The sequence below is a fragment of the Pelobates fuscus genome, chromosome 5, assembly GCF_036172605.1.
Source record: "Pelobates fuscus isolate aPelFus1 chromosome 5, aPelFus1.pri, whole genome shotgun sequence".
Lineage (NCBI taxonomy): Eukaryota > Metazoa > Chordata > Amphibia > Anura > Pelobatidae > Pelobates > Pelobates fuscus.
Genome location: NC_086321.1, coordinates 340,619,728 through 340,646,982, shown reverse-complemented (window position 1 = coordinate 340,646,982; position 27,255 = coordinate 340,619,728). Strand labels below are relative to the sequence as shown.

Sequence of the window (27,255 nt, the reverse complement as noted above, 5' to 3'; positions counted from 1 at the left end):
GTCTGGCACCTGGACTAAAGAATAATATTAATGAAGAAATTCATATATATTCATATAAATTCCTCCAATCTGATACTTAATATTTAAAGAAAAGAAATGTATGATAATTTTTCATTAAGTCCAGCAGGAGCAAGCGTTCCCAATTTTTTAATCCACCATGTTTCCTTCTGCAACAATTTCTCCCGTCTGTTGCCTCCTCTTCTTGAAAGGGGAAGATGGTCAATCGCTACACATTTCAATGATGTTAAAGGATGACCTTCCTCTAGGAAGTGGCGTGCCACTGGTTTGTCCGACTTATTATCCCTGTAGGCAAGCCGAATGCTCGACCTATGGCCCCTTATTCGTTCACATAGGGCAGTTTCAGTCTTGCCAACATAGTTCAGCCCACATGGGCATGATAATTTGTATATAACGAACTCAGTTCGGCAGCTTATCCTGTGTTGAATTTTAAACAGCTGGCCTGTGTGTGGATGATTAAAACTTTTACAGGGAATGAGGTGTCCACAAGTGACACACCCCAAACACCTCACACATCCATTATTCACGATATTCTTGTTGGTCGGCATATAACTTTGAGTCGGATCTGTGTGGACCAGAAGGTCTCTCAGACTCCTGCTGTTTTTGTAAGAAAACATCGGTTTCTTTCAAGGGCTATCAGGAAGACTAGGGTCACTTTCCATGATGTGCCAATTCTTGGTCACTGTTTGGCAAAATCGAGTGGTAGAAGTATTATAAGTCATCGGGAAAGGAATCCTAGATTTACTCTCACGCGGTTGCTTCTCTTTCCCTGCTGTGTGGTCCCTCACTTTCTTGAGTGCTCTATCCAAAACTTTCCGTGTGTAGCCCCTGACCATGAATTTGTTGTACATTTGTTGTAGCTGTATTTCACGCTGGGCCACTTTGGAGTTGTTCCTGATAACTCTCAGAAATTGTGAATATGGCAAAGAGTCCCTCACATGATTGGGATGAGCACTCTCGTAATGAAGTAATGTGTTTCGGTCCGTTGGTTTTGTATATAATTGATATTCAATTATTCCCTGGTCGAGCATGATCTCTAGATCCAGGAATTGGATTTTCTCACTATTAATGTTTGATGTCACTCTGATAGTTGAATCCAAACCATTGATGTCTTCAACAAATCTTGTTGCATCTTCTGGACCGCCTTTCCATAGGATTAAAATATCATCTATGTACCGAAAATATTTTAAAATATGTCCTGAGTACTTCTTAAGGATATGTTCTTTCTCATACTGGTACATATATGAGTTCGCGTACATAGGGGCCATAGCCGCCCCCATGGACGTCCCCGCTCTTTGTAGATACCACTTGGTCTCAAACCTGAAATAGTTATTTTCCAAGGCCAAGGCCAACAGATCCAAGGTGAACTCTATAGGAGGACCTTGGTAATGTTCAGTCTCACACAGTAGTTCTCTCATCTCTCATACAGGCTGGACACATCGAGAGTGATTAGAGTAATTCGTTCATCAACAAATTTTATCTTTTTCAATTCTTCTATCAATTGTACCGTGTCTCTTATGCATGTTGGAATAGCATAAACTGGAGATTTGAACAGGAAGTCCAAGTACTTAGCTATAGGCTCTAATATTCCATCCACTGCCGAGACAATAGGTCTTCCAGGAGGTTTGGTGGAATGCTTATGGATTTTCGGAAGTGTATAGATGACAGGAATCCGAGGATTGCTTTTCTCCAGAAATTGAGATAGTTGTATATCAATATATCCGGCCATCAATCCGAATTTGAGAGTTTCATGTATTTTCTGTGCTATTTCTTTCGTTGGATCACATTTGAGGACCTGATAGGTATTTGTATCTTCTAGCTGTCTGTAAATCTCCAGAGCATAATCCTTATAATTTTGTATCACAATTCCACCACCCTTATCTGCCGGTCGTATTATGATAGAGGCATCTTTGGATAGTTGTTGGACGATCTCTCTCTGTTTTTTTGAGAGGTTGGAATGTGTTGGACGCTGATTTATTAATATTTCCTCAGTTTCAGTTTTCATTAGTGTGAGAAAAGTTTTTATAGTAGGATGACAAACAGGCGGATCAAATTTGCTTGCAATTTTGAACCTTTGTCCCATGCTCTGTTCTTGTTCCTTTGGTTGGTCTTTTTGTGACTTATGAAAAAAATCTTTTAATCTTAAATTTCTACCGAATTTGAAAAGTTCCACGTCCCATAGGAATTGGTTAGGTAGTGTGGTGGGGATAAAGGAGAGACCCTTGTTGAGAATGTCAATTTCTTCCTTTGACAATTCTCTATCCGACAAGTTAAAGACTGGAATTATTTCCGGAGGGGTGGTTTGTCCCTGAGTCCAGTGGGGATGCCCCCCCTGGCCCCTCCGTGTAATGTGTCTCTTTCGTTTCTCAACGTACTCCTGGTGATTTTGCGTGGAGGAGATGTCGTTTCTGTTTGGTCGCTTATCCCTAAAAAAGTAACCGACTTTTGTGATGTAGATCCCTCATTTTCCGACGCCGACTCTCCCGAGGTGACATCTATAGTGGAGATGTTGGGCTTAATGATTCTTTTATTCTTTTGGTCAATATTGTTAGCACATGTTATAGCACCAGTAGTCTATCATAGACATATTTGTCACTGTTTAAATTTAATTCACATTTATTCACTTAGTTTCTTTTTTTCTCCAGCTATACCAAGGACAGGTTGTCTGGTATTACACTCTTTTTTCCTGATCGTATAATGTATCCTAGGCACACCAGGGTACTCTTATAGGAACACCCCTGCCCATAGAGAGGTCAGGCTTTACCTTGTGCCCAGCAGACTTTTCGGTGTTACAGTCTCGACAATACACAGTTCTCACGAAATAGATTAGTCATGTTGGTTTTATTATGTATATGGTACCACAACACTTAGCCAGAGATGGGAGAAGGGCTTAGGGCTGTTATGTATCCCTGTTTTTATGAAGCGATTAGGTATTTGGTCGGGCAACAGGCTATATTTCTGATCCGTTCCGGGAATTAACACTATATCGGAATTCTATGTTTCATGCGCATGCGCTCGAATCTCCGTAGTTACAAGTAACGCTGGCGCTTGGGGAATAAGCCAATGAGTGAAAGGCAGGCGCTTTGCGTCATAATCACCTTGGCAACCAGCCCACATACGGAAGTACACAGCGCGCAATGAGACATGGACTTCAGATGGTGTTTGCCCATGTGTCCGTTGATTGGAATGGCCGGCCCCCATACACAGCTGATCTGTAAGTTTATTTTGATTGTTGTTCTTATTTAAACTCAGTTTGTGCATCATTTGTTTGTTGCTTGCTGTCCTGATGAAAGTTCCCTAGAGGAACTGAAACGTTGACATTTCGGAATAAATAGAAGTTTGTTTTTCTACAAAACCTGGGAGTGCTGATTATCCTTTACACATATTGAATAGTGCAATCGAGCACCGGGTCATTAATATTGTAAGTAGGAGTGCAAGGTTTTTCCCCTTTTTTCTTTTTTTTATATATATATATATATACACACAGATACATATATGTATTTATAACGTAATTCTAAATGCATTTTGATTTAAATGTATATGTATACAGCCCCTCTGCGGAGGAACTACCGCAGAGGGGCTGCCTGGGATGGCAGGCAAGTCCCCACATCACGATCGCCGGCGGGGGGATCGCCAGCGATCAGGTAAGTACATTTTTGGGATCGGATGAACCAGGTACATCCGCGGTCGTTAACAACAGTTTTTTTTTTTTTTTGTCAGACGTACCTGGTACGTCCGAGGTCGGAAAAGACTTAAAGGAACACTCAAGGCTCCAAAACAACTTCATTGAAAGTTCTCTGGCAGTAGATCTCCTTTAGGACATAAAAATTATACTAACAGTTTAACCCCAATGTCTCCACTCCAGTGGCATTTTGCTTTGCCCCCTTTAACATCCGCTTTCTGAAAATCTTTAAAACGGAAGCCTCAGACTGCTCTAAGCCAATCAGCGGTGCCCATGCCGCTGGCAGTTCGAGGCTTCCATTTTGTAGATTTCCAGAAAGCAGATGTTGCAGAGGGCAGTATGCACAACAATGCTTGAGAGGAGATTTTGGGGTTAAACTTTTTTTACGGTTTAATCCCTAAAAGTAAGCCAGTTCCAGGGACTTCCTGGCAGCATAACAACTTTATTTCAGTGAAATTATTATGGTGCCTATACTGTTCCTCTAAGAAGCCAGATAACTGGGCATCAAATTCTGAACTACCATCTGCTTGTTGCAAAAATCACGATTCTGTTGTATATGAAACATCATAGGAGATCAAAAGCTTCTGAGATATTAAAACCACCACGACAGGCACCAACAATAACTCCAAGGTCAAAATAATTTACTCCAAGATCAAAATAATTTACATAATATTGTTTCCTTGTTGTGATGTTTGGTTTGAACAATAACTTAGCCTCTCGGCCATGTTTGTATGCTTTATGCATTGAGTTGCTGCCTTGAGATTGGCTGATTAGATATTTACAGGTACACCTAATTAAGTGGCAACTGAAAGTATACATCATAGTGCCTACTGGGATGAACAAACATTTGGGATTATTCTCTAAATGGAAATAGTGGAACACTTTTATCAAGCTGATAAAATACCTGATATTCTTAATTTTCCTCTTTGGATATTGTGACCTCAAATATATTATTTGTCTATTCTCCACAATTCCTCAATAAAGTAAATAATTGAAAATTTAACAATGAAAATCAAAATATCAGTTTTACGTTAGAATACCTCCTGTTTTTCTTCCATACCAAAATACAAGATTGGATGCTATACAAAACTCACTCACATGGTAAATATTTCTGGCAATGAACAAGTTAAGACAGCTGGTTTTATAAATATAGACCCAATGCCACAGCTATACCACTAGCACCAAATGTTAACACAACAGGTTACATTTGATTTTCATTTTATCTTGCTTCACATGCCAAACAAGCAGATAGAGCATGAACTGTGTCTCTGATACTGGGTCCAGGAATGGTGACCTAGAAATTGCGCTTAAAGCTACATAAAGGTTTATTGAAAGGAAAGTCTGTATTTTGTCTTACACATAGAAGTAGTTTCTGGCTTAATTCAGTAGTGGTTATTATTTGAATTAATATATAGTACTATTTAAAGGGACAATATAGTCACCAAAACAACTAACTTCCCCGAAAATAGATTAGAGGGATTCCCTGCTCTGTTGTGTTCGTCTATGTTTGAGGAAATATCCCCAAACATAGAAGAACGCAGCAGAGCATGGAATCCCTCTAATTCCCACAACAGCTCACACTTACCAACCCGCGAGAGAGCTGATAATAAGTGCGAGCTGTCGTAAAACATGTAGGTCGCAAAACGAGGACCACCTGTATAGATCATATCTCAGAAGTTTCACTGTTCAATTCACTGCCATTAAGTAGTTAAACCACTTTTGATTTTGTTTATGCAGCCCTAGCAACACCTCCTCTTGTTGTGACTGGCACACCCTGCATGAAAACAAAATGGTTTCATTTTCAGTCAGATGTAACTTACTTTAAAAGTTTGTATTTCCTGCTATGTAAATTAAACTTTAATTACATACAAGAGGCTAATGCAGAGTCAATGAAGCTATTAACTGTGCAGGAGATACAATTTTACAAATAAAACAGAATTTGCAATAAAGGACGTGTAAACATTAGATGACTCTTTGCAGGAAGTGTTTAGGAAGGTTGTGCAAGTCACATGCAGGGAGGTGTAACTAGGGCTGCATAAACAAAGTGATTTAACTCTTAAATGACAATAAAGTGAGCAGTGAGACTGCAGGGGTATGATCTATACACAAAAACTGCTTCATTAAACTAAAATTGTTTTGGTGACTATAGTGTCCCTTTCATATTTACTGATTTGAATGAGCAAGACATATTTTAGAAGCTAAGGAGGAGGTGAAGTGTCTCAAAAAATCCTGTGTCCTTAACTGTGCTGGAAATAGCAATGTGTAATAATTCTACCGTTTGAGTGTTAAACATTTCCCCTTGCCTCTGTTTTAATGCAGGAAGCAGGATAAGTTTTGCTGCTTCCTGAAATATATATATATATATATATATATATATATATATATATATATACACACATGCCAAAATACCAGAGTATTGCAGTATGCAATTACACCTTTTTTAATAGTGTAGATTGTAGTGTTATAGTGTAGATTGTCTATATATATATATATTGTGACAAAAGTACTCCTTTCCCTTGGTACCTTGTCCTGGGATTGGGGTGTTACACACAGTCTTTTCAGGCTTTAGAGATACTTCACACGCTGGATGAGGTAAATTAACTTGCTCTTTTATTGAGGTTCCAAAATAAATGCACAGTAAGGTATAAAGGTAACAAAATATATAAAACAAAAGCCTTGCTCTTCTGAGCACTAACTAAACAAAATAATCAGCTAACTGGGTTGGAAGGCTTGTCCATTTCCCAACATAAACATAAACAACCTTACTGTTTCAGGGTTTTCAGCTCTCTGTTTCACACTCACAGAAATCAAACACAATCTCCCTCCTTCCTTGGCAGGGGAGTACTTAATAGCACTGGTAATTGACAATCCTTTTCAGGTGAGTTAAATTAGGATTCAAACTCTGGAACTGGACTTCTCACCTGTAGGTTCCAAGCAACTTCCAAAATGTGGAGTGGAGCACTGGCCCACCCTACTCTGCAAGTACTCCACCCCAGGGCCCAAATATACACATATTTAAAGTGCAACATTCATTATAACATTACACATTTCCCTGGGGCTAATTACACAAAGTAGGAACCTTGCAAAATCTGGGGAGGTATATAGATTCCCTCCAGCACAATTCCTTGCTTTCGGTCACACATCCTCCCCCCCAGCTCAGACCTATTGGGTCGAGCGACCATGGACATTAGCGAGTGCATCCGCGAAAGACCATCTGCATTTCCCTGTTTACTCCCAGCCCTATGCTCTATGGAGAAATTATAGGGTTGCAAGCTAAGGAACCAGCGGGTTACTCTACTATTTTTCTCCCTGTTTTGGCTCATCCAAGTAAGGGGTGCATGGTCTGTCACTAGTCTGAATTTTCGTCCCAAGAGATAGTATTTAAGTGTGTCTACTGCCCACTTTATAGCCAGACACTCCTTCTCAACAATGGAATAGTTTCTTTCTTGGGGATTAAGCTTCCTGCTTAAATATAATATGGAGTGCTCCTCACCCTGAATTTCCTGAGAGAGAACAGCACCTAGTCCTACATCAGAGGCATCTGTCTGTAAAATAATATCTTTAGAAAAATCAGGTGTTACCAACACTGGTTGGGCACAAATGGCTTCTTTAAGCTTTCTGAATGCTTGTTCAGTCTCTGGGGACCATTTTACCACTACTAGAGCATTAGCTTTAGTAAGGTCAGTTACATAGTTACATAGTTAGATAGCTGAAAAGAGACTTGCGTCCATCAAGTTCAGCCTTCCTCACACCTGTTTTTTGCTGTTGATCCAAAAGGCAAAAAAAAACAAAAACAACAAAAAAAAAAAAACAGTTTGAAGCACAATTTTGCATATAATATGCACATAGGGTCCATCACAGGGTCCGACCATGCCCCACTTATGATAACCATGAAAATGCCCCACCCAGCCAGGGGACTTAATGAAGGCCTCCAGGATGTCCCAGAGCACCTCCTCAAACTTCAAACCCACATAGTTACAAAGTTACATAGTTGAAAAGAGACTTGCGTCTATCAAGTTCAGCCTTCCTCACATTTGTTTTTTCTGTTGATCCAAAAGAAGGCAAAAAACCCAGTTTGAGGCACAATTTTGCAACAAGCTAGGACAAAAAATTCCTTCTTGACCCCAGAATGGCAGTCAGATTTATCCTTGAATCAAGCAGTTATTACCCTACATTGAAAGATTATATCCTTGAATATTCTGTCTTTGCAAGTATGCATCTAGTAGCTGTTTGAACATCTGTATGGACTCTGATAAAACCACTTCTTCAGGCAGAGAATTCCACATCCTGATTGTTCTTACAGTAAAAAAACCTTTCCTTTGCCTTAGACAAAATCTTCTTTCTTCCAGTCTAAACGCATGGCCTCGTGTCCTATGTAAAGTCCGGTTTGTGAATAGATTTCCACACAATGGTTTGTATTGGCCCCGAATATATTTGTATAATGTTATCAGTTAATGGGCTTCCAATTGTAGCAAAATTGGTTATAAATCTCCTGTAATAGCCAATGAGGCCAAGAAATGTTCTCACCTGTTTCTTAGTCAGTGGTCTCGGCCAATTTTGTATGGCTTCAATTTTAGCAACTTGGGGTTTCACTAGTCCCCTACCAATAGAGTAGCCCAAATATTTTGCTTCCTCTAGGCCAATTGTACACTTATTGGGGTTAGCAGTTAAGCCAGCATTTTGTATTGAGTTAAGGACAGCCTGTACTTTTGGAAGGTGAGATTCCCAATCCTCACTGTGTACTACAACATCATCCAAGTATGCAGCTGCATAGCGCACATGCGGCTTTAGTATTCTTTCCATCATTCTTTGGAATGTAGCAGGGGCACCATGCAAGCCAAAAGGCAAAACTCTGTACTGAAATAGGCCATCAGGAGTAGAAAATGCGGTCTTTTCTTTTGCTCGCTCTGTGAGTGGTACTTGCCAATAACCTTTGGTTAAATCTAGTGTAGTGAGGTACCGAGCTCTCCCAAGTCGTTCTACTAGCTCATCAACTCTAGGCATGGGGTATGCATCAAACTTAGAAATAGCATTCAGTTTGCGATAATCATTACAAAACCGTACTGTATTATCAGGCTTTGGTACCAGCACAATTGGACTGCTCCAGTCACTTTGTGACTCCTCAATGACTCCAAGATCTAACATTTTCTTAACCTCTGCTCTGATAGCTTCTCTGCGAGCCTCCGGTATTCTGTATGGTTTGAGATTGACCCTTTTTCCTGGTTCTGTCAAAATGCCATGTTTAATCACACTAGTCCTTCCTGGGACTGGGGAGAATACCTCTCTATTTAATCTAATAAACTCCTTAACTTCCCTTGTCTGGTGTATTGACAGGGTGTCTGAGATATTTACTTCGGGGTCAATTTTACACTTATCAGGGAAGGTTGAAGCCTCTGTAGTAACCAGAACTTCCCTTTCTTTCCATGGTTTTAGCAAATTGACATGGTATATTTGCACTTCCTTTCTTCTACCTGGTTGCCTTACTTTATAATTTACCTCTCCTACTCTTTCAATAATCTCATATGGCCCATGCCAAGTTGCCAGGAATTTGTTCTCTACTGTGGGAACCAGGACTAATACTCTGTCTCCTGGTTGAATTACTCGAATTCTAGCATTCTTATTATAGCTATTCTGCTGATTTTGTTGAGCCTTTTGCATGTGTTCTCTGACTATTGGCATAATGGCTTCAATACGTTCCTGCATCTGAGTTATGTGTTCTATTACACTGCGATGTGGGTTTGCTTCTTGTTCCCAAGTTTCCTTTGCTATGTCAAGTAATCCCCTGGGGTGTCTGCCATATAATAATTCAAAAGGTGAGAAACCCGTAGAAGCTTGGGGTACTTCTCTAATGGCAAACATTAAATAGGGCAATAGAAAGTCCCAGTTTTTCCCATCTTTATCAGTTACTTTGCGCAGCATAGCTTTTAACGTTTTATTAAATCGCTCAACCAAACCATCGGTTTGTGGGTGATAAACAGAGGATTTGAGGTGTCTAATGTGAAGGAGCTTGCAGAGTTCCTTTGTAACCTTGGACATGAATGGAGTACCCTGATCTGATAGGATCTCCTTGGGAATCCCAACCCGGCTAAACATCATCATTAACTCTTTAGCAATAGACTTTGCTGAGGTTGTGCGCATAGATATTGCCTCAGGGTAACGGGTAGCATAGTCTAGTACTACTAATATATACTGATGCCCCCTACTGGATTTTACCAGAGGACCCACAAAATCCATACCAATACGTTCAAAAGGCACTTCAATAACAGGCAAGGGTACTAAAGGGCTACGGTAAGCCGTAAAGGGCGCAGTGACCTGACATTCAGGGCATGACGAACAGTAGTTCTTGATAGCTGCGATTACTCCAGGCCAATAAAATCTCCTCAAAACACGCTCTCTTGTTTTGTCAACCCCTAGGGGACCCCCCAAAACATGGCTATGTGCAAGGTTTAACACAGTGCGCCAATAGGCTTGTGGTACTAATAGCTGCTTTGTAATAACGGACTCTTTTTTCTCAACTCTGTACAACAGATCATTATCCACTTCAAAATAAGGGTAAGTAAGAGAATTCCCTGGATTGACAGGGGATCCATTCCTTATAGAAATATTATTCCTGGCTACCAATAATGTTGGGTCAGACCACTGTGCACTTCTGAAGTTACCAGGCCTAACCTCTAAATCAGCTAACTCTATATCTGGTTCAGAGCTTCTAGAAGGTCCCGCATTAGTTTGTTCTGGGTTTTCACCAACTAATGTTTTTATAGGGGGATGCTGCATATTGTTAGGCTCATCATCATGATCTCTCTCATCTGCCAGAGTATTTGCAAAAGGAAATTCATTCTGTTCACCTGATGGGTTTTCAAAACATGCCCATAGGTCTAGAAAATGGGGAAAATCCCTTCCAATAATCATCTCATGTGCCAGTTTTGGTACCAGCCCCACTCTGCAGTTTACAGTACCACACTGGGTTTTTTTGTTTTTTTTTTATTTATAAATTCTTTATTTATAGAGTGCAAAGAGATAACACAGTGTTTGGTAAGCCACAACAGCTTCCGCAAACAGAAAGCGAACATGACATTCAAAACAGTTTTGTGGCATGCGCATACGTGGCACAATTTTTTAAAGGTTTTATAGTACGCTTAAGGTATAGATTAAACAGCATATGTCTGGAAACATTAGTGGCTAAACTTTGCATGGTCATAGACATGTTGTTGAAACTATGAAAGTAAGTAAAGCCTGAGGCTAAATGGTAGTGAAAACATGCTGTACGGTCTCATTAAACAGTATTGCTGTCTAAATAACAGCCTGAGATGAGTTTTAGGGATTATAACAGGCTTGGACAACTATTCTGAGTACATGCAAGGAACAACACAATATGCATAGTCGTTAAGGTATGTCTAATGCTTTTCTATGCTTGAGTAGGATACATAATCAGAAGAGGGACATAGAGGAAAACTTAAGATACAGGCTAGAGTATCTGACTATGTAGCTTTGACAGGTGAAAATTATCCGATGCCCATGCTGACAATTAGAGTCTCATAGTGAGACAGAGTCCCGGCAGTCCATAACATGCCACTCCATTGGCCCCCAGTCTCCATAAGAGCCCCCTTGCGGTTCCCACTGGCATAGTGCAGCTGGTATTTTTGGAGGGTCTGCAGGTTAGTAAGGGACGTGCCTTGTCGTCTGGTCAGAGGCCCCCGCTGGCCCCGAGCTTGTGTGAGAGCTGGCATGCGTTGTCCACCGATCAGGAGACATTGCGGTGCCCTCTGGGGGCAGTCGTGAAGACCAGGTGCCTTTCGCTTAGTGCGGTAGGTCTGCAACCGGCGTGGGAGATGCGGTGAGGCAATACCTCTTGAAGCCCTCTGCCCAGGTAGGATTATAGTCGCGGGGTGAGACGCTTGTGGGCTCGAGCTTCCCCGGTGAGGATCCTTCTTTCCCCGTTTTCTGTTTCGGCGTTTGTGGTTGCGGCCTCTCCTTTGGGTGATGCCCGATCTCCCAATGTGTTTCCCGCTCAGCCGCCATGTGGGAATCTCTGATGCTTGTGGGGTTGCAGACTCTGGGAGGTGACCCCGCTGTGGGTTAGTGCTCGTCAGTGGTGGGGTGGGTGGGTGCATCTTGTGCATGAGCTGCCGCCAGAAATTTCGGAAATGCTTGTCCAGCCGGGTGAGTATATCGCTGGGATCTTCGTTTGGTGATGGGAGCCACGCGGTATACGCCATCTTGAGTAGGCCGCGGTTTGGTTGGTCCTCGTTCGTGGGCGATCGTGAGCGAGTCAGCACTCCGTTGGGGACCGGGATAACCCCCACCGGTCCAAGGGGGGGGGTGACGGGCTGCAGGAGAGCCTCAGCGAGGCGTGTTTACCGGGTCGGGCGATCGGCCGTATCCCCCAGATTCCGGACACACCAGACTGTAGGCCTCAATCAAGTGTCTGTCAGGCCTTTTCCCTCCTTGCAGAGGTTGGTACACGGAGTTAGGGTGTCAGTCCACAGGGGTACCAGGATGATTACTGCCGTAATTGTGGGCAATTTGGCCGTGATTTTAGGCTTGGATAGCCGGAGCTATGTGAAAATGCGTCCGGCCATGTTGAGTGCCTGGCCCCGCCCCCCACCACACTGGGTTTTAACAAGTATATCTGCAGTAGGGTAGTTATGTATATCCCCGTGCACACAAGCAATATCAACTTTTCCAGAGTTAACAATATGAGTATCCTGTAATAAGGATTGGTCTAGAAGGGTAACCATACTCCCTGAATCTAGCAATGCCTGTATATTTTTTCCCTCCACATTCACGGTACACCCAGGGTGACTATTCAAATAACCATTTTTTTTTCCACAGAACATACAACCTGTGAATAAAGTGCAATTCCGTCCCAATTATTACCAAAATTACACTCCCTTGGTTCAACATTTTCAGGACAGTCTTTTGCAACATGTCCAAAGTTTCTGCATTCAAAGCATTTTATACCATAATTAGTACTTTTTGATTCATTTGTAGGCTCTTCCCACCTCCCAAAGTCTTTTTCTCTTTTAACAATGTCTCTTGGGTAATAAAACCCTGTTCTCTCATCAAAAGACCCCCTTTTCCCTGGCACAGTCTTACCAGATTTGCTGGGGCTGTAGGTTTTCGGATTCTTGTGTCTCTCTTGGCCAGGAGGTTGAAGCAGTTCTCCCGCTGCTATATACCGTTCAACCAGTCCAACCAATTGGTCTGCTGTTTGGGGATTGCTCTGACCCACCGACGAAGTCCAATAGGTAAGCCTCTTAGGAATCTTTCCATCACCAGTTGCTCCACAATGCGGCTGGGTGAGTTGATCTCTGGCTGCAACCATTTTCTGGCAAGGTGTATCAAGTCAAACATCTGTGAACGAATCGCTTTATCCAGGCTGTAAGTCCACTAATGAAATCTCTGGGCACGGACGGCTGTTGTCACCCCCAGGCGTGCCAGTATTTCTGCTTTCAGCTTCTTGTAGTCACTGGCTTCTGCTAGTTCCAGATCATAGTATGCTTTCTGGGATTCGCCAGTAAGAAATGGTGCTAGCAGACTTGCCCATTGCACTTCAGGCCAACCTTCTCGCTCAGCGGTTCGCTCAAATGCCATCAGGTAGGCCTCTACATCATCTGTGGATCCCATCTTTTGCAAGTAGTGACTCACTCTGATCACCTTTGGACATTGTGATGATTCTGTGGCATCCCTGGCCAGCCTTTGTGATAGACTCTGGATCTCCTGCTGTATGACACATGTGGCATGCTGCTGCTCCTCTCTGAGCAATTGATGAGCTGCTGCCTGTGTTGCTTCAACTTGCTTGAATAAAGCATCTGTATTTTCCTTTTGAGCCAGTACAAGCTGCTGCAGTATTGAAATGCTCTCTTGCTGTATTGCATTAGTCTCTGCAGTCCTCCTGTTTGTCTCTTGCTGTACAGCAGTGGACTGGAGCAAAGCTTTCATGACATCCTCCATTTTCTCAGCAGTCTCTTTCTCCCTACTTACAGACTTTGCCGTGTGCTGCCCGCATTCTCCACCATATGTGACAAAAGTACTCCTTTCCCTTGGTACCTTGTCCTGGCATTGGGGTGTTACACACAGTCTTTTCAGGCTTTAGAGACACTTCACACGCTGGATGAGGTAAATTAACTTACTCTTTTATTGAGGTTCCAAAATAAATGCACAGTAAGGTATAAAGGTAACAAAATATATAAAACAAAAGCCTTGCTCTTCTGAGCACTAACTAAACAAAATAATCAGCTAACTGGGTTGGATGGCTTGTCCATTTCCCAACATAAACATAAACAACCTTACTGTTTCAGGGTTTTCAGCTTTCTGTTTCCACTCACAGAAACCAAACACAATCTCCCTCCTTCCTTGGCAGGGGAGTACTTAATAGCACTGGTAATTGACAATCCTTTTCAGGTGTGTTAAATTAGGATTCAAACTCTGGAACTGGACTTCTCACCTGTAGGTTCCAAGCAACTTCCAAAATGTGGAGTGGAGCACTGGCCCACCCTACTCTCCAAGTACTCCACCCCAGGGCCCAAATATACACATATTTAAAGTGCAACATTCATTATAACATTACACATTTCCCTGGGGCTAATTACACAAAGTAGGAACCTTGCAAAATCTGGGGAGGTGTATAGATTCCCTCCAGCACTTCCTTGCTTTCCCTCCAGCAATTCCTTGCTTTCGGTCACAATATATATATATATACATATATATATATATATATATATATATATATATAAAAATTATGTCCACTATGCTCTAAGAAGCATTTCTTGCCATATTAGCAAAGGAGGGCAAAGGTTATATTACAAAAAAGTATACCTTCCAACCATCCCTATTTAGGAGGGACAGTTACTATGTTGAGCCCAAATCCCTCTGTCCCACTTTTCTATACTAATGTCCCTATTTTCTAGGAGCACGATATTGTTATTGTCTGAGTGGACAGGTGGTCCTCACTTAACGACTTACTTGTTTTACGATGGCTAGCACTTACGACCAGCTCTCTAGCGTGGGAATTCTAGGGATTCCCCATGTTATAAAGCTGGTCTATCTTCGGGGAGTTTTCCCCGAACAAAGATTCAACCGTAGACCATGCTCACTAGCGCATTCTCACTTACCGACTGATTCGTTTTACGACCGGATCGTAAGAACGAAACCTGTTCAATAAGTGAGGACAGCCTGTATAACAGGATTCCACAGCAATAATGCTCTAGTTACTGTGTAATTAAACTACAATAAGTATGATACTTATGAATGTGGGCCTTGTATGGGGGTTTCTTGTGGAATTGTGTGTGTGTTTGTGTCGATATGTCACATGTGACATTTAGTGTATGTATGTAACAGGCAGCTTGTGAGATTGTATGCATGTATGTGGATTGTCAGTGGTGTTTGTGGGACTCTGAGTTTGTGTGAGGGCTGTTTGTATTATTTGTATAAGGGGGGGGGGGGCGTATCCTGCAGCTCTATGTATATCTAGCAGTGTGGGTGGCTTCCTTGGGGTCCAGTGGGCTGGCAAGGTGCAGGTCAAAGGCAAGAGCAGAATAGCCGCTGTGGACTGCTCTTCTCCAATGCGGAATCCGGTTCACAAGTACTAGGAGAAAGTGATCTGAGATCACTTCCTCTAAGTGCTGCAATGCGTAATTTGAACCTGCAATCACTGCTTGGTTTGCAATAGCGGATATCTGAAGTTCCACTGGGACTCCTGAGAGGCCAGAGCCTGTTTGGCTCTGGCAGTCTTGAGTGCCATGCATGGCACACAAGCCATAGGTTGCTGACCCCTGAACTATATTATCACAGGGATCTGAAATTCCTATCTCCTGACACCAGGGACATGTATTTCTGGGCAGGCAGCTTTTTTCTGTCTTAAGCCTTGCTAATGGGCTAATACAGGGGAATTTGGGGGAAATAATGTGAGGGCGCGTGTGGTCTGCACTTCTTACTCAATGAACTTCAGGACCGTGGTCTGCATATGTCGAAGGTGCTCACCACAGGTTTCCCAACTAGACCAGCAAGGAAATTGCCCTTGCTAGGCTACCTGGTAACATATCTTCCTCCCTTCAGAAAGCTGTGAAGGAGGGTGGCAAAACTGAACATACATGCACAAACATATTACACACACCAGACACACACAGCCATTACATAAATTACACACAACCAGTACACACCATACACGTCACACAGCAAGCTTGCACACATATAACTCACAGCCTGCACACATCACAGACATTACACGCAGTCTGCACACACCACACATGCACTCAGCCAGCACACACTAGGCAAATTAAATACAGTCGGCACACACCACACACATTATACACAGCCAGCACATACACATTACACACAGCCAGCAGACACCACAAACAGTCCGGACACACACATTATAGACTACTAGGACACAGACATGACACATAGTTTGCGCAAACACAAACACACAAATTGCACACAGCCCCTACACACACATTATGGGTTGAACAGAGAGAGGGTGACTGTGGAGAGGGGCAGAAGGTGAGAGATAATCACTATAGTACAAATCCAGGCAAAAATCTCACAATCAGGTCCAAATTTACATAAAGGACAAGGTGACAGTGCACAACAGCATTCTGATTGTTTATGCTCATTAAATACATTTCCTGAGAGTTCCATTTGTGAACTGCTAAGATACAATCTAAAACGTAAGATTTATTATGGAGATTTGTTTTTCTGATTCTGTAAGTGGCTGATTCTAAGTACAAGTGGCTCAGTTTATGCAACTATTTCACAAACAGGTCTTTAAAAATATTTAGTGCAGCTCTAAAATAAATTAAAATGGCATGCACAGCATACAGATATTTGACACATAGTTGTAGCTCGTTAGTGTTAAAAAGAAGGTCCACATGTGAATACCTGTGATATACAGTAGTTAACTTATAATACTTGTAAAGTTTTATTCAGTGGGGTAAAGATTACTGATTTTAAGATGCCTGTGTGGTTCGAATTTGTTTACATGCCTATTAAGTTACTAAACAGTTCAAAGTTAAAGGTTATGTTATTCTACCATAACTGATTTGAAAAATTCAACCTTAGATATCACCTAAAGATCTGTAGTGTTCAATTATGGAAGTTCCCCGTTTTTCTGTGGTGTGGAAGTCTTGAAGAACTAGACGGCGGCTTCCCCTTGGTGAAGATATGTAGTTGATGAGATGATTGCTTACAGATTTAGAAACCATGCTGAATATGCTTATATCTCTCACTACAACAAAGAAATGTCAAAATTACATTTAAAAAATCTTTTTAAAAATCACCTAGAGTAGCATTACAAAGTGCACAAAATCTAATGGCACTTCAAAATGCATATAAATAGCATCAATTTGAGCAAGCACAAATGCTAGTAATTGAATAGCAACAAAGTGACAAACCTTTACACACAAACACTATGCACACACACAAAATTTGCAAGCTTGTTTAACCCCTTCAGGACGGAGTCAATAGTGCACGTTCTGATCAAAACAAACGTAAACAAAAACTGGAATTTGCGCTATATGTCTGTTCACCCGTAGTTCCCCTCTTTCAAATTATATGCACCCACACTTATTTTATATCATTTTGTTCAGGAGAAACAGGGCTTTAATCTATCATTAACTATTCATATATGGAACATCATTTATTATGAATAAAAGTAAAAAAAATGTGAGAAAATAAGATTTTTTTTTTAAATTTGCATTTCCGTCTGACATTTTAACTGTGAATGTCATAATACTGTTAGGTTTTACTGCAAAAAAAATGCACATATTTGTAATCAGCGATGTCTCACGAGTACAACAGTACCCCCCATTAACAGGTTTTATGTTGTTTTGGAAAGTTACAGGGTCAAATATAGAACATTACATTTTCAAATTGAAATTTGCCAGATTGGTAATGTTACCTTTGAGACGGTGTGGTAGCCCAGGAATGAGAATTACCCCCATAATGGCATACCATTTGAAAAAGTAGACAAGCCAAGGAATTGAAAGTGGGGTATGTTTAGTCTTTTTTAGTAGCCACTTAGTCACAAACACTGGCCAAAGTTAGCGTTCATATTTGTTTTTGTGTGAAAAAAGCAAAAAACGAATATTTGGCCAGTGTTTGTGACTAAGTGGCTACTAAGAAAGTCTGGACATACCCCACTTGCAATACCTCGGGTTGTCTACTTTTGCAAATGGCATGCCATCATGGGGGTAATTCTCATTCCTGGGCTACCATACGCTCTCAAAGGCAACATAACCAATCTGGCAAATTTCAATGTGAAAAAAATGAAATGCAAGCCTTATATGTGACTCTCTAACTTTCCAAAACACCATAAAACCTGTACATGGGGGGTACTGTTATTCTCGGGAGACTTCACTAAACACAAACATTAGTGTTTTAAAACAGTAAAACATATTACAACAATAATATAGACCATAAAAGTGCAGTTCGCTTGTAAAAAAATGCAAAAAACACTTTTACTTAAAATATCATCGTTGTAATACAATTTACCTGTTTGAAACACGAATATTTGAGTTCAGTGAAGTCTCCCGAGTAAAACAGTACCCCCTATGTACAGGTTTTATGGTGTCTTGGAGAGTTACAGGGTCAAATATAGTGCTTGCAAATTAAATTCTCTGCACTTTCTCCCTGTGTTGTCAGGCATGTCAATCAAATTTTAATTACCGTATATACTCGAGTATAAGCCGACCCGAATATAAGCCGAGGCCCCTAATTTTATCCAAAAAAACTGGGAAAACTTATTGACTCGAGTATAAGACTAGGGTGGGAAATGCAGCAGCTACTGGTAAATTTCTAAATAAAATTAGATCCTAAAAAAAATATATTAATTGAATATTTATTTACAGTGTGTGTATAATGAATGCAGTGTGTGCGTATGTGTGTGTGTATGAGTGCAGCGTGTGTGTATGAGTGCAGTGTGTGTGTGCATGAATGCAGTGTGTGTGTGCATGAATGCAGTGTGTGTGTGTATGAATGCAGTGTGTGAATGCAGTGTGTGCAGGGCCGGTGCAAGGTTATTTGCCGCCGTAGGCAAAAAAAATTTTGCCGCCCCCTACCCCCCATATGTCCTGACTTCCCCTCCTCCTCCCTCAGTGGTCCTTACCTCCCCACCCCCGTGTTCCTTCACCCCCCCAGTGGTCCTGACTCACCCCTCCCCTAGTGGTCCTTACCCTCCCCTCCCCTAGTGGTCCTTACTTCCCCCTCCCCTCCCATAGTGGTCCTTATCCCACCCCCTCCCTCTCATAGTGGTCCTTATCCCCCTTCTCCCTCCCATAGTGTTCCTTATCCCCCCCCATAGTGGTCCATATACCCCCCCTCCCTCCCATAGTGGTCCTTATACCCCCCCTCCTTCCCATAGTGGTCCTTATCCCACCCCCTCCCATAGTGGTCCTTATACCCCCCCTCCCTCCCATAGTGGTCCTTATACCCCCCTCCCTCCAATAGTGGTCCTTATCCCCCCTCCCTCCCATAGTGGTCCTTATCCCCCCCCTCCCTCCCATAGTGGTCCTTATCCCCCCCCCTCCCTCCCATAGTGGTCCTTATACCCCCCTCCCTCCCATAGTGGTCCTTATCCCCCCCTCCCTCCCATAGTGGTCCTTATCCCCCCCTCCCTCCCATAGTGGTCCTTATATCCCCCTCCCTCCAATAGTGGTCCTTATCCCCCCCCTCCCTCCCATAGTGGTCCTAGAGATGATATATTCTCTAATTATTTATACTTATACGGGACACCGTAGGCAATGTATCTGCTTCATCTCATTAAACTGGTTATAGTGTCTGGAGTCCCCTGGTACCATCCTTTATTTCAGCATTAAACAGTTTTTAATTTTTTTATGTTTTAATGCTAAAAAAGAGTCCCCGGCAGTCCATCCCCCCTCTGTGCTGCTTTAGCTTATAAGGAAGTATAAGCCTGAGCAGCAATGAGCAGCTGTGATTGGCTGAGAATGTCAGCTGACTGCTTTTAGCCTGTCAGAGCTCCAACTGATGGTATGAATGGGTATGACAACAAGGAAGTGTGTAATCTCTGCCTTGGCTACACATACAGAAAGTGCTGGACTGTGGGTGGCAAGGGACTCTTATTTTGTGGCACACTGCACAAACATGGTGCAATACTGAATGAAGGGACAGTGCCAGGGCACTCCAGACACTATAACCAATTCAAAGAGATGAAATGGTTAAAGCGACTACAGTGTCCCTTTAAGCAGACCATTTTAGGAGAAGTGGGAAGTGAAACGTTTGTGAAATACTAGACAGGCAGACAGAAATATAAGAAAATATGAGGCATTTCAGCTAGCTTGTCAAACCCGTAATGAGACAGATGGCTTCATAAGACTTGTCTAATCAGGCCACCTGTGAAGTGCACACAACAAAAATGATTTACACACCACCTGACACAGCTGTCCTCTAACAGAGAATGATTAGTTTTCAATAACAGTCATACAAAAATAAAGCATTGTGTAATACAGGGTGTGCAGGATCACAAAAACAATACAAACAATAAACAAAAATAAATATAAGGTATGCATTGCAGCAGAGCAGTGGAACAGGGGTACAATGGAAATAACACAGAAATACACCAGCATAAACCAAATGGTGACTGTATAACTGGAGTGGTTATGTACGCAAAATATGATGCAGTGGAACAATACAGTGAATGTCAATAGTTAAAACAGAGGAGAGCCTGAGGTGTTTAAATTAAAATAGTAAAAGTAAAAAAAAAAAAAAAAGATAACATTTACAATACAAATGGAAACAGCACTAATCTGCATTTTGTATGCAAAACCCATTGCCAAGTAAAGCTATGGTATGCCAAAAATTAATATACAGATAGGAAGACTAAGAGAAGAACCACATGGTAAATACATTTAACCTCTTAAAGATGGAGGCAATTGTCTAAATTCTGAATCAAAACAAAACCTAGAATGTGAGCTATATGTATTTCCAACCATAATTAACCTCTTTTATATTAAGTGCATCCACACTTATTATATATCATGTTGTTCAGTAAAAATAGTGATTTCACATCATATATGTATATATGGTACACAATTTAATATGGGTAAAAACTAAAAAGGTGTGAGAAATTAAGATACTGTGTTATTTTCCAACTTCTGCACGGCATTTTAACTGTAAATGCCATAATACTAGTAGCATTTACTGCAATAAATTACACATATTTGTGTTCAGCAATGTCTCACGAGTACAACAGTACCCCCCATGTAGACAGGTTTCATGGTGTTTTGGGAAGTTACAGTGACAAATATGCGGGTTGCACATTTTAGTTTGTACACACTGAAATCATTCATAAAGCCATACTATTTTTAGCCCACCACTTTTCCAATACGCCAATATCGGTGGGTGCTACACTAATTTTAACATGGGAGATTAACATACTAACTGGGTACTGTGAAGAAGTAGTGGGCTTAACACAATATGGCCTTATGGTGTAATGAATCCCCATATTTATCTGCCAGGGGAATTTAACTACCGTATATACTCGAGTATAAGCCGACCCGAATATAAGCCGAGGCCCCTAATTTTACCCCAAAAAACTGGGAAAACTTATTGACTCGAGTATAAGACTAGGGTGGGAAATGCAGAAACTACTGGTAAATCTCAAAATAAAATTAGATCCTAAAAAAATTATATTAATTGAATATTTATTTGCAGTGTGTGTATGAATGCAGTGTGTGTGTATGAATGCAGTGTGTGTGTGTGTATGAATGCAGTGTGTGTGTGTATGAATGCAGTGTGTGTATGAATGCAGTGTGTATGAGTGCAGTGTGTATGAGTGCAGTGTGTATGAATGCAGTGTGTATGAATGCAGTGTGTGTGTATGAATGCAGTGTGTGTGTATGAATGCAGTGTGTGTGTATGAGTGCAGTGTGTGTGTATGAGTGCAGTGTGTATATATATATTAGTGCAGTGTGTATGAATGCTGTGTGTGTATATGAGTGCAGTGTGTGTGTATGAATGCAGTGTGTGAGTGCAGTGTGTGTGTGTGATGCAGTGTGTGTATGAATGCAGTGTGTGTGTATGAATGCAGTATGGGTGTGTGTGTATTAGTGCAGTGTGTATGAATGCAGTGTTTGAGTGTGTGATGCAGAGCCTTGGTGGGGGTGGGCATTTTTATAATTTTTTTTATCATTTTAATACTAATTGTTTTTTTTTGTTATATTATTTTTTTAATTATTATTTTTTTATTATTTTTTAATATGTTTTCATTATTATTATTATTATTATTATTATTATTAATAATTTTATTAAATTTTTATTATTATTATTAATATCTGTATTCTTATTTTCGTCCCCCCTCCCTGCTTGCTAGCTGGCCAGGGAGGGGGGCTCCTTCCCCGGTGGTCTAGTGGCATTGGCAGTTCAGTGGGGGTAGAGGGGGGCTGGCAGAGCTGTAACTTACCTTTCCTGCAGCTCCTGTCAGCTCTCTCCTCCTCCGCGCCGTCCGTTCAGCTCCCTCTGTCAGCTCACAGTGTAAGTCTCGCGAGAGCCACGGCTCTCGCGAGATTTACACTGGGAGCTGACCGAGGTGCTGAACGGACGGCTCGGAGGAGGAGAGAGCTGACAAGAGCTGCAGGACAGGTAAGTACAGCTCTGCCAGCCCCCCTCTCCCCCTGTCTGTATTATGGCAATGCAAATTGCCATAATACAGACTCTGACTCGAGTATAAGCCGAGTTGGGGTTTTTCAGCACAAAAAATGTGCTGAAAAACTCGGCTTATACTCGAGTATATACGGTAGCTTTGTAAAATGTAAAACTGTATTTTTCTTGTGTTTGGGCTGTTCCCTAATCTATATTTTATATATATTATGGTCTTCACAGCAGCACCGGTACTCAGAAAAAAATATTTTCCAGGTGTGCCCCCAATTTTGACCTTTTTTGGGTAGATTTGGAATCCAGACAAGATTTCTATTGGGCTGAGCATTCCATCAATCCACTATAGGTGCCCGTTTGTAGGCGACTACAGGAAAGCATAAATTGAGGAGAGACTGTAAGCAATTTAAGCAGTAAGTTTTGCAGGCAGTTTTTAATCTCCCATTTTAAAATTATTGTAGGAAACACTGATATTGGGGTACTGTGACGTAGAGGTGGGCTTAACACAATATGAACTTATGGTGTAACTAAATCCCCATATTTGCTTTCAGATAGGTGATATAAGCTGGCCCAGCAAAATGTAAAACTGTATTTTTCTTGTGTGTACGCCAAGCATGTCAAACTCAAAGTCTAGCACGGGCCACATAAACAAGGCCGCAAAAAATAAATAAAAAATACATTTTCATAGAAATGTAGGCTTATTTTGAAAAGTACAGTATAAAAAAAACAAACAAAAAAAACCAGCATCCCCCTCTACTAAACCACAGCACCCCCCCTCGACTAAATCCCGTTCCCCCCCACCACCTCTACGAAATCCCAGTCCCCCCATATACTAAATACCACTACCCTCCTCTAGCCAACAAGCAGACTTAACTCACATTGCCGCTGCCAGTATGCGACTCCGGAGTCCAGCCTCTGGTATACCCCAAATGGCACCGTCCGCACCCTGTGCCAAATCTGATCCTCCCGCTACATCTTGAAACCCTGTGAAGGTGGAGCACGTCGATGTCACGTCGGAATGTGACGTGGCCTTGCGTGCTTCCATGCACCTCCAGGTACTCCACTGTCCAGTCGCAGCCAATGCAACACTGACCAACACACACACACACTCACTGACAGACACTCGCTGACAGACAGACACACACTCATTGAAAGACACACAGACAGACACACTCACTGACAGATACACACACTCACAGACAGACAGACACAAACAGACACACACACACACACTCACTGACAGACACAGACACACACACACACTGACACATACTCACTGACAGACACACACACACACACATTTACACATTCTTGCACACACATCATTTTCTTTATTGCTCCCTACCTTTTGGAGCCGATGTGGGGCTTCTCCATGGGGTCCAGTGGGGATCTTCTATCTGCTCCTCATTGCTCCCTTGTGAAGTTTAGTGATGCCGGGTGCTGGAATATGACGTCATATTCCGGCTCCCGGCTTCACTACAGACGGTTCACGCAAGGGAGCAGTGAAGAGCAGGAACACTGAGCTCCCTCGCTGAACCTCCTCCACGGCCGGGTAAGTTTTAGCAGAGTAGGCACCTGCAATGTGGGGAAAGAAGGTGCCTACTCTGCTATAACACTGAGCATGCACTAGCGGCTCGCTGGGCCGCAAAGATCCCCATTGGGAGGCGAGTTTGACATGCTTGGTGTGCACTATTCCCTAATCTGTATTTTGTATATATTTTCGTCTTTACGGCAGCACCACTACTTAGAAATGCATGTTACGGGTGCCCCCCCAATTTTTTTCCTTTTTTTCTAACAAAATCCCATATAGACATATAAAAGCTGGTACATTTAAAGGGACACTATAGTCACCAGAACAACTACAGCTTATTGAATTTGTTCCGGTTAGTAGAATCATTACCTTCGGGCTTTTTGCTGTAAACACTGTCTTTTCAGAGAAAATGCAGTGTTTACATTACATCCTAATGATAACTTCACTGGCCACTCCTTAGATAGCTGATAGAGATCCTTCCTGGGGCATGACTGCCTAAAATGCATCCAAACATTCAGAGTCTCCTCCCTCTGAATGCAGACACTGAACTTTCCTCATAGAGATTCATTGATTCAATTCATCTCTATGAGGAGATGCTGATTGGCCAGGGCTGTGTTTGAATTGTGCTGGCTCTGCCCCTGATCTGCCTCTTTGTCAGTCTCAGCCAATCCTATGGAGAAGCACTGTGATTGGATCAGGCCTTTACTTCTGATGATGTCAGCAGACAGCTTGATATTCTGAGGCAAACAGCATGCAGAGCTACAGCTTCAGGCTTAAATACATGTTTGTGTTCCTGACCCTACAGTGTTCCTTTAATGAAAACACATTTACCTAACATTCATGATGTTCTACCATTACCTCCTTATCTTAATAAGATCATTATCTACAATGTTCCCAAGTTCCTATGGGTGAGAGGAGACAATATATAATTCGGGGAATATCTACTAAATGTTCAAAAGACAAAAGTGAAAAAAAAAACAAAAGAAAATGACAAAGGGAAAAGGGGAAATGTTTCTCTCTTTTGAAAAATTCCTTGAGTTAGTTCTTTTTTGTTTTATACTATATTTAATTTATATATATTAAATGTATGTATATATATATATATATATATATATATATATATATATATATACATATATATAGTCGAAATAAACATTTGGAATGATGGAATAGTAAATAAATACATACTCAATTATTATAAATTAAGTACTGCATGTGTTCATTAAATGTGAGATCTCTTATATGTCTATACAGATGGTCCTCACTTAACAACCTACCTGTTTTTTTTATGATGGCTCGCACTTACGACCAGCTCTTTAGCGTGGGGATTCATAGATTTCAGCAATTCCTTACACTAGTGAGCTAATTGTCAGGATCGGGACAGGGATCCAACACGCAGAGTACAAACAGGTACAGGATACGTATACCGGACCTTAGAATGGCCGGACTAACGTACGGAGAGTATAGAGAATGGTCAGAGACAAGCCGAGGTCGAGGGAACGAGAGGACAGGTAAGCGAGGAACAAGCCGGGTCAAGGATAACAGAGGTAAACAGAGTAAGTCAAACAAGCCGGGTCGGAACCAAAGGGATAACAGAAAATACCAGAGCACTGTGTGACTAGACAGGCTAGAACCACGACAGGGCAATGAACAAACGGGAGAAGCAAGTTTAAATACCCTGGCTCGGAGGGGGGACACGCCTCCGACGAGATCTGATTAGTCTCTACAGGATTGAGTGACAGGTCGTTCCGGGCTGGCGTCATGACGTTGGTTACCGGACGTCCTGCTACAAAAGGAAGTGACTCCCACGCGGCCGGCGTTTACGTGACCGGGTGGACCGCGAGGAACAGAGGGAACAGCCCGTCCGGACGGATAGACGTCTAAGTTTCTACCTCTCTGGGAGGTAGAGACTTCAGGTACCCTGACAGTACCCCCCCTCTCAGATACGCCCACCGGGCGGAAGGAACCGGGACGAGATGGGAAGCGGGAGTGAAACGCCCTGCGGAGACGAGGAGCATGAACATCCTCTTGAGGTACCCAACTCCTCTCCTCAGGACCATATCCCTTCCAATCGACCAGATATTGTACTCTCCCCCGGGAGATTCGAGAGTCGATAATAGAGTTAACCTCATACTCCTCCTGGCCCTCCACCTGAACAGAGCGAGGAGAGGACGTTGTGGAGGAAAATCTGTTGCAGACTAGTGGTTTCAGCAATGAAACATGAAATGAGTTAGGGATGCGTAAGGCAGCGGGAAGAGCCAGACGATACGCGACTGGGTTAATCCGCGTCAGCACCCTGTAAGGTCCAATATAACGAGCAGCGAACTTCATGGAAGGTACTTTTAAAGTGATGTTTCTTGTACTCAACCAAACTCTATCACCTGGAACAAACACCGGAGCCGCCCTTCTACGTTTATCGGCGTGTTTCTTAACCAGCATAGAATTGTGCAGAAGAATTTGTCGAGTCTGATCCCACAACTTCCTCAAATTGGCAACATGAACATCAACCGACGGTATCCCTTGGGAAGGGGAGGCCGAGGGAAGAATAGATGGATGAAAGCCATAATTCATGAAGAAGGGGCTTGAATGAGTAGAATCACAAACGAGATTGTTGTGTGCAAACTCCGCCCAAGGAATCAAACCAACCCAATCGTCCTGGTGTTCAGAAACAAAACAACGTAAATATTGTTCAATCTTTTGGTTGGTGCGTTCAGCAGCTCCGTTAGACTGAGGATGATAGGCAGAAGAGAAATTCAATTTGATACCCAGTTGAGAGCAGAAGGACCTCCAAAAACGGGAAACAAATTGGGAACCTGTGGCGAAACCAACTTCGCCACTGTGAGCTGGAGACGCCTGGTTGCTAGCCTCCTGCCCGCTGACTATGGCCCCTGGACATATTGCACTTTAAAGACTATATTTGGGCATGTAATAATTTATATTGCTGCTACTGGCCCTTTAAAATCAGCGATGGACATTTTGGGACTACTGTCCCTTTAAGACTGTGAAGCATATTCTATTGTACTGCCTGTATATTGTATATGTATTTATGTATGCAGTTAACCTGGGTTATATATATATGCAGCCTTCATCTGATTGTTCGGTAGAATCACTCCATTCCTTGTATTGAGGAAACTACCGAACAACCAGACCACCCAGGACTAAGTGTGCCTCCAATTACCGTTTGCAACAATGTTGCAAACGGGTAATTGGCAATCAGTGCAGTGTGGTCTTTGTCCTCTGGGTGGCCGCCATTCAGGAAACTAACACGTGGCGGCGGCCATCTTAAACTACCGAACAGCGGTGTTTTGCCGTCGAGTGTCTGGAACTAAAATCGGACACTCAACTAGGCAAACACCGCTGAGACCTCCATACTTCCAGAAATTCGTATGGAAACTACCGAATGGCCCGCCGTTCGGTA

At 42.2% G+C, this 27,255-nt stretch overlaps 1 protein-coding gene across 1 annotated transcript in view; it reads right to left on the bottom strand.

Moving 5' to 3' along the window:
- Positions 1 to 27,255, bottom strand: part of FBXO47 (F-box protein 47) — a 212,200-nt gene that overhangs the window by 171,367 nt on the left and 13,578 nt on the right. Inside the window, exon 3 of the mRNA XM_063456603.1 lies at positions 16,767 to 16,925. Coding sequence (XP_063312673.1) covers positions 16,767 to 16,925 — 159 coding nt within the window. The remainder of the gene's footprint in view (positions 1 to 16,766; positions 16,926 to 27,255) is intronic.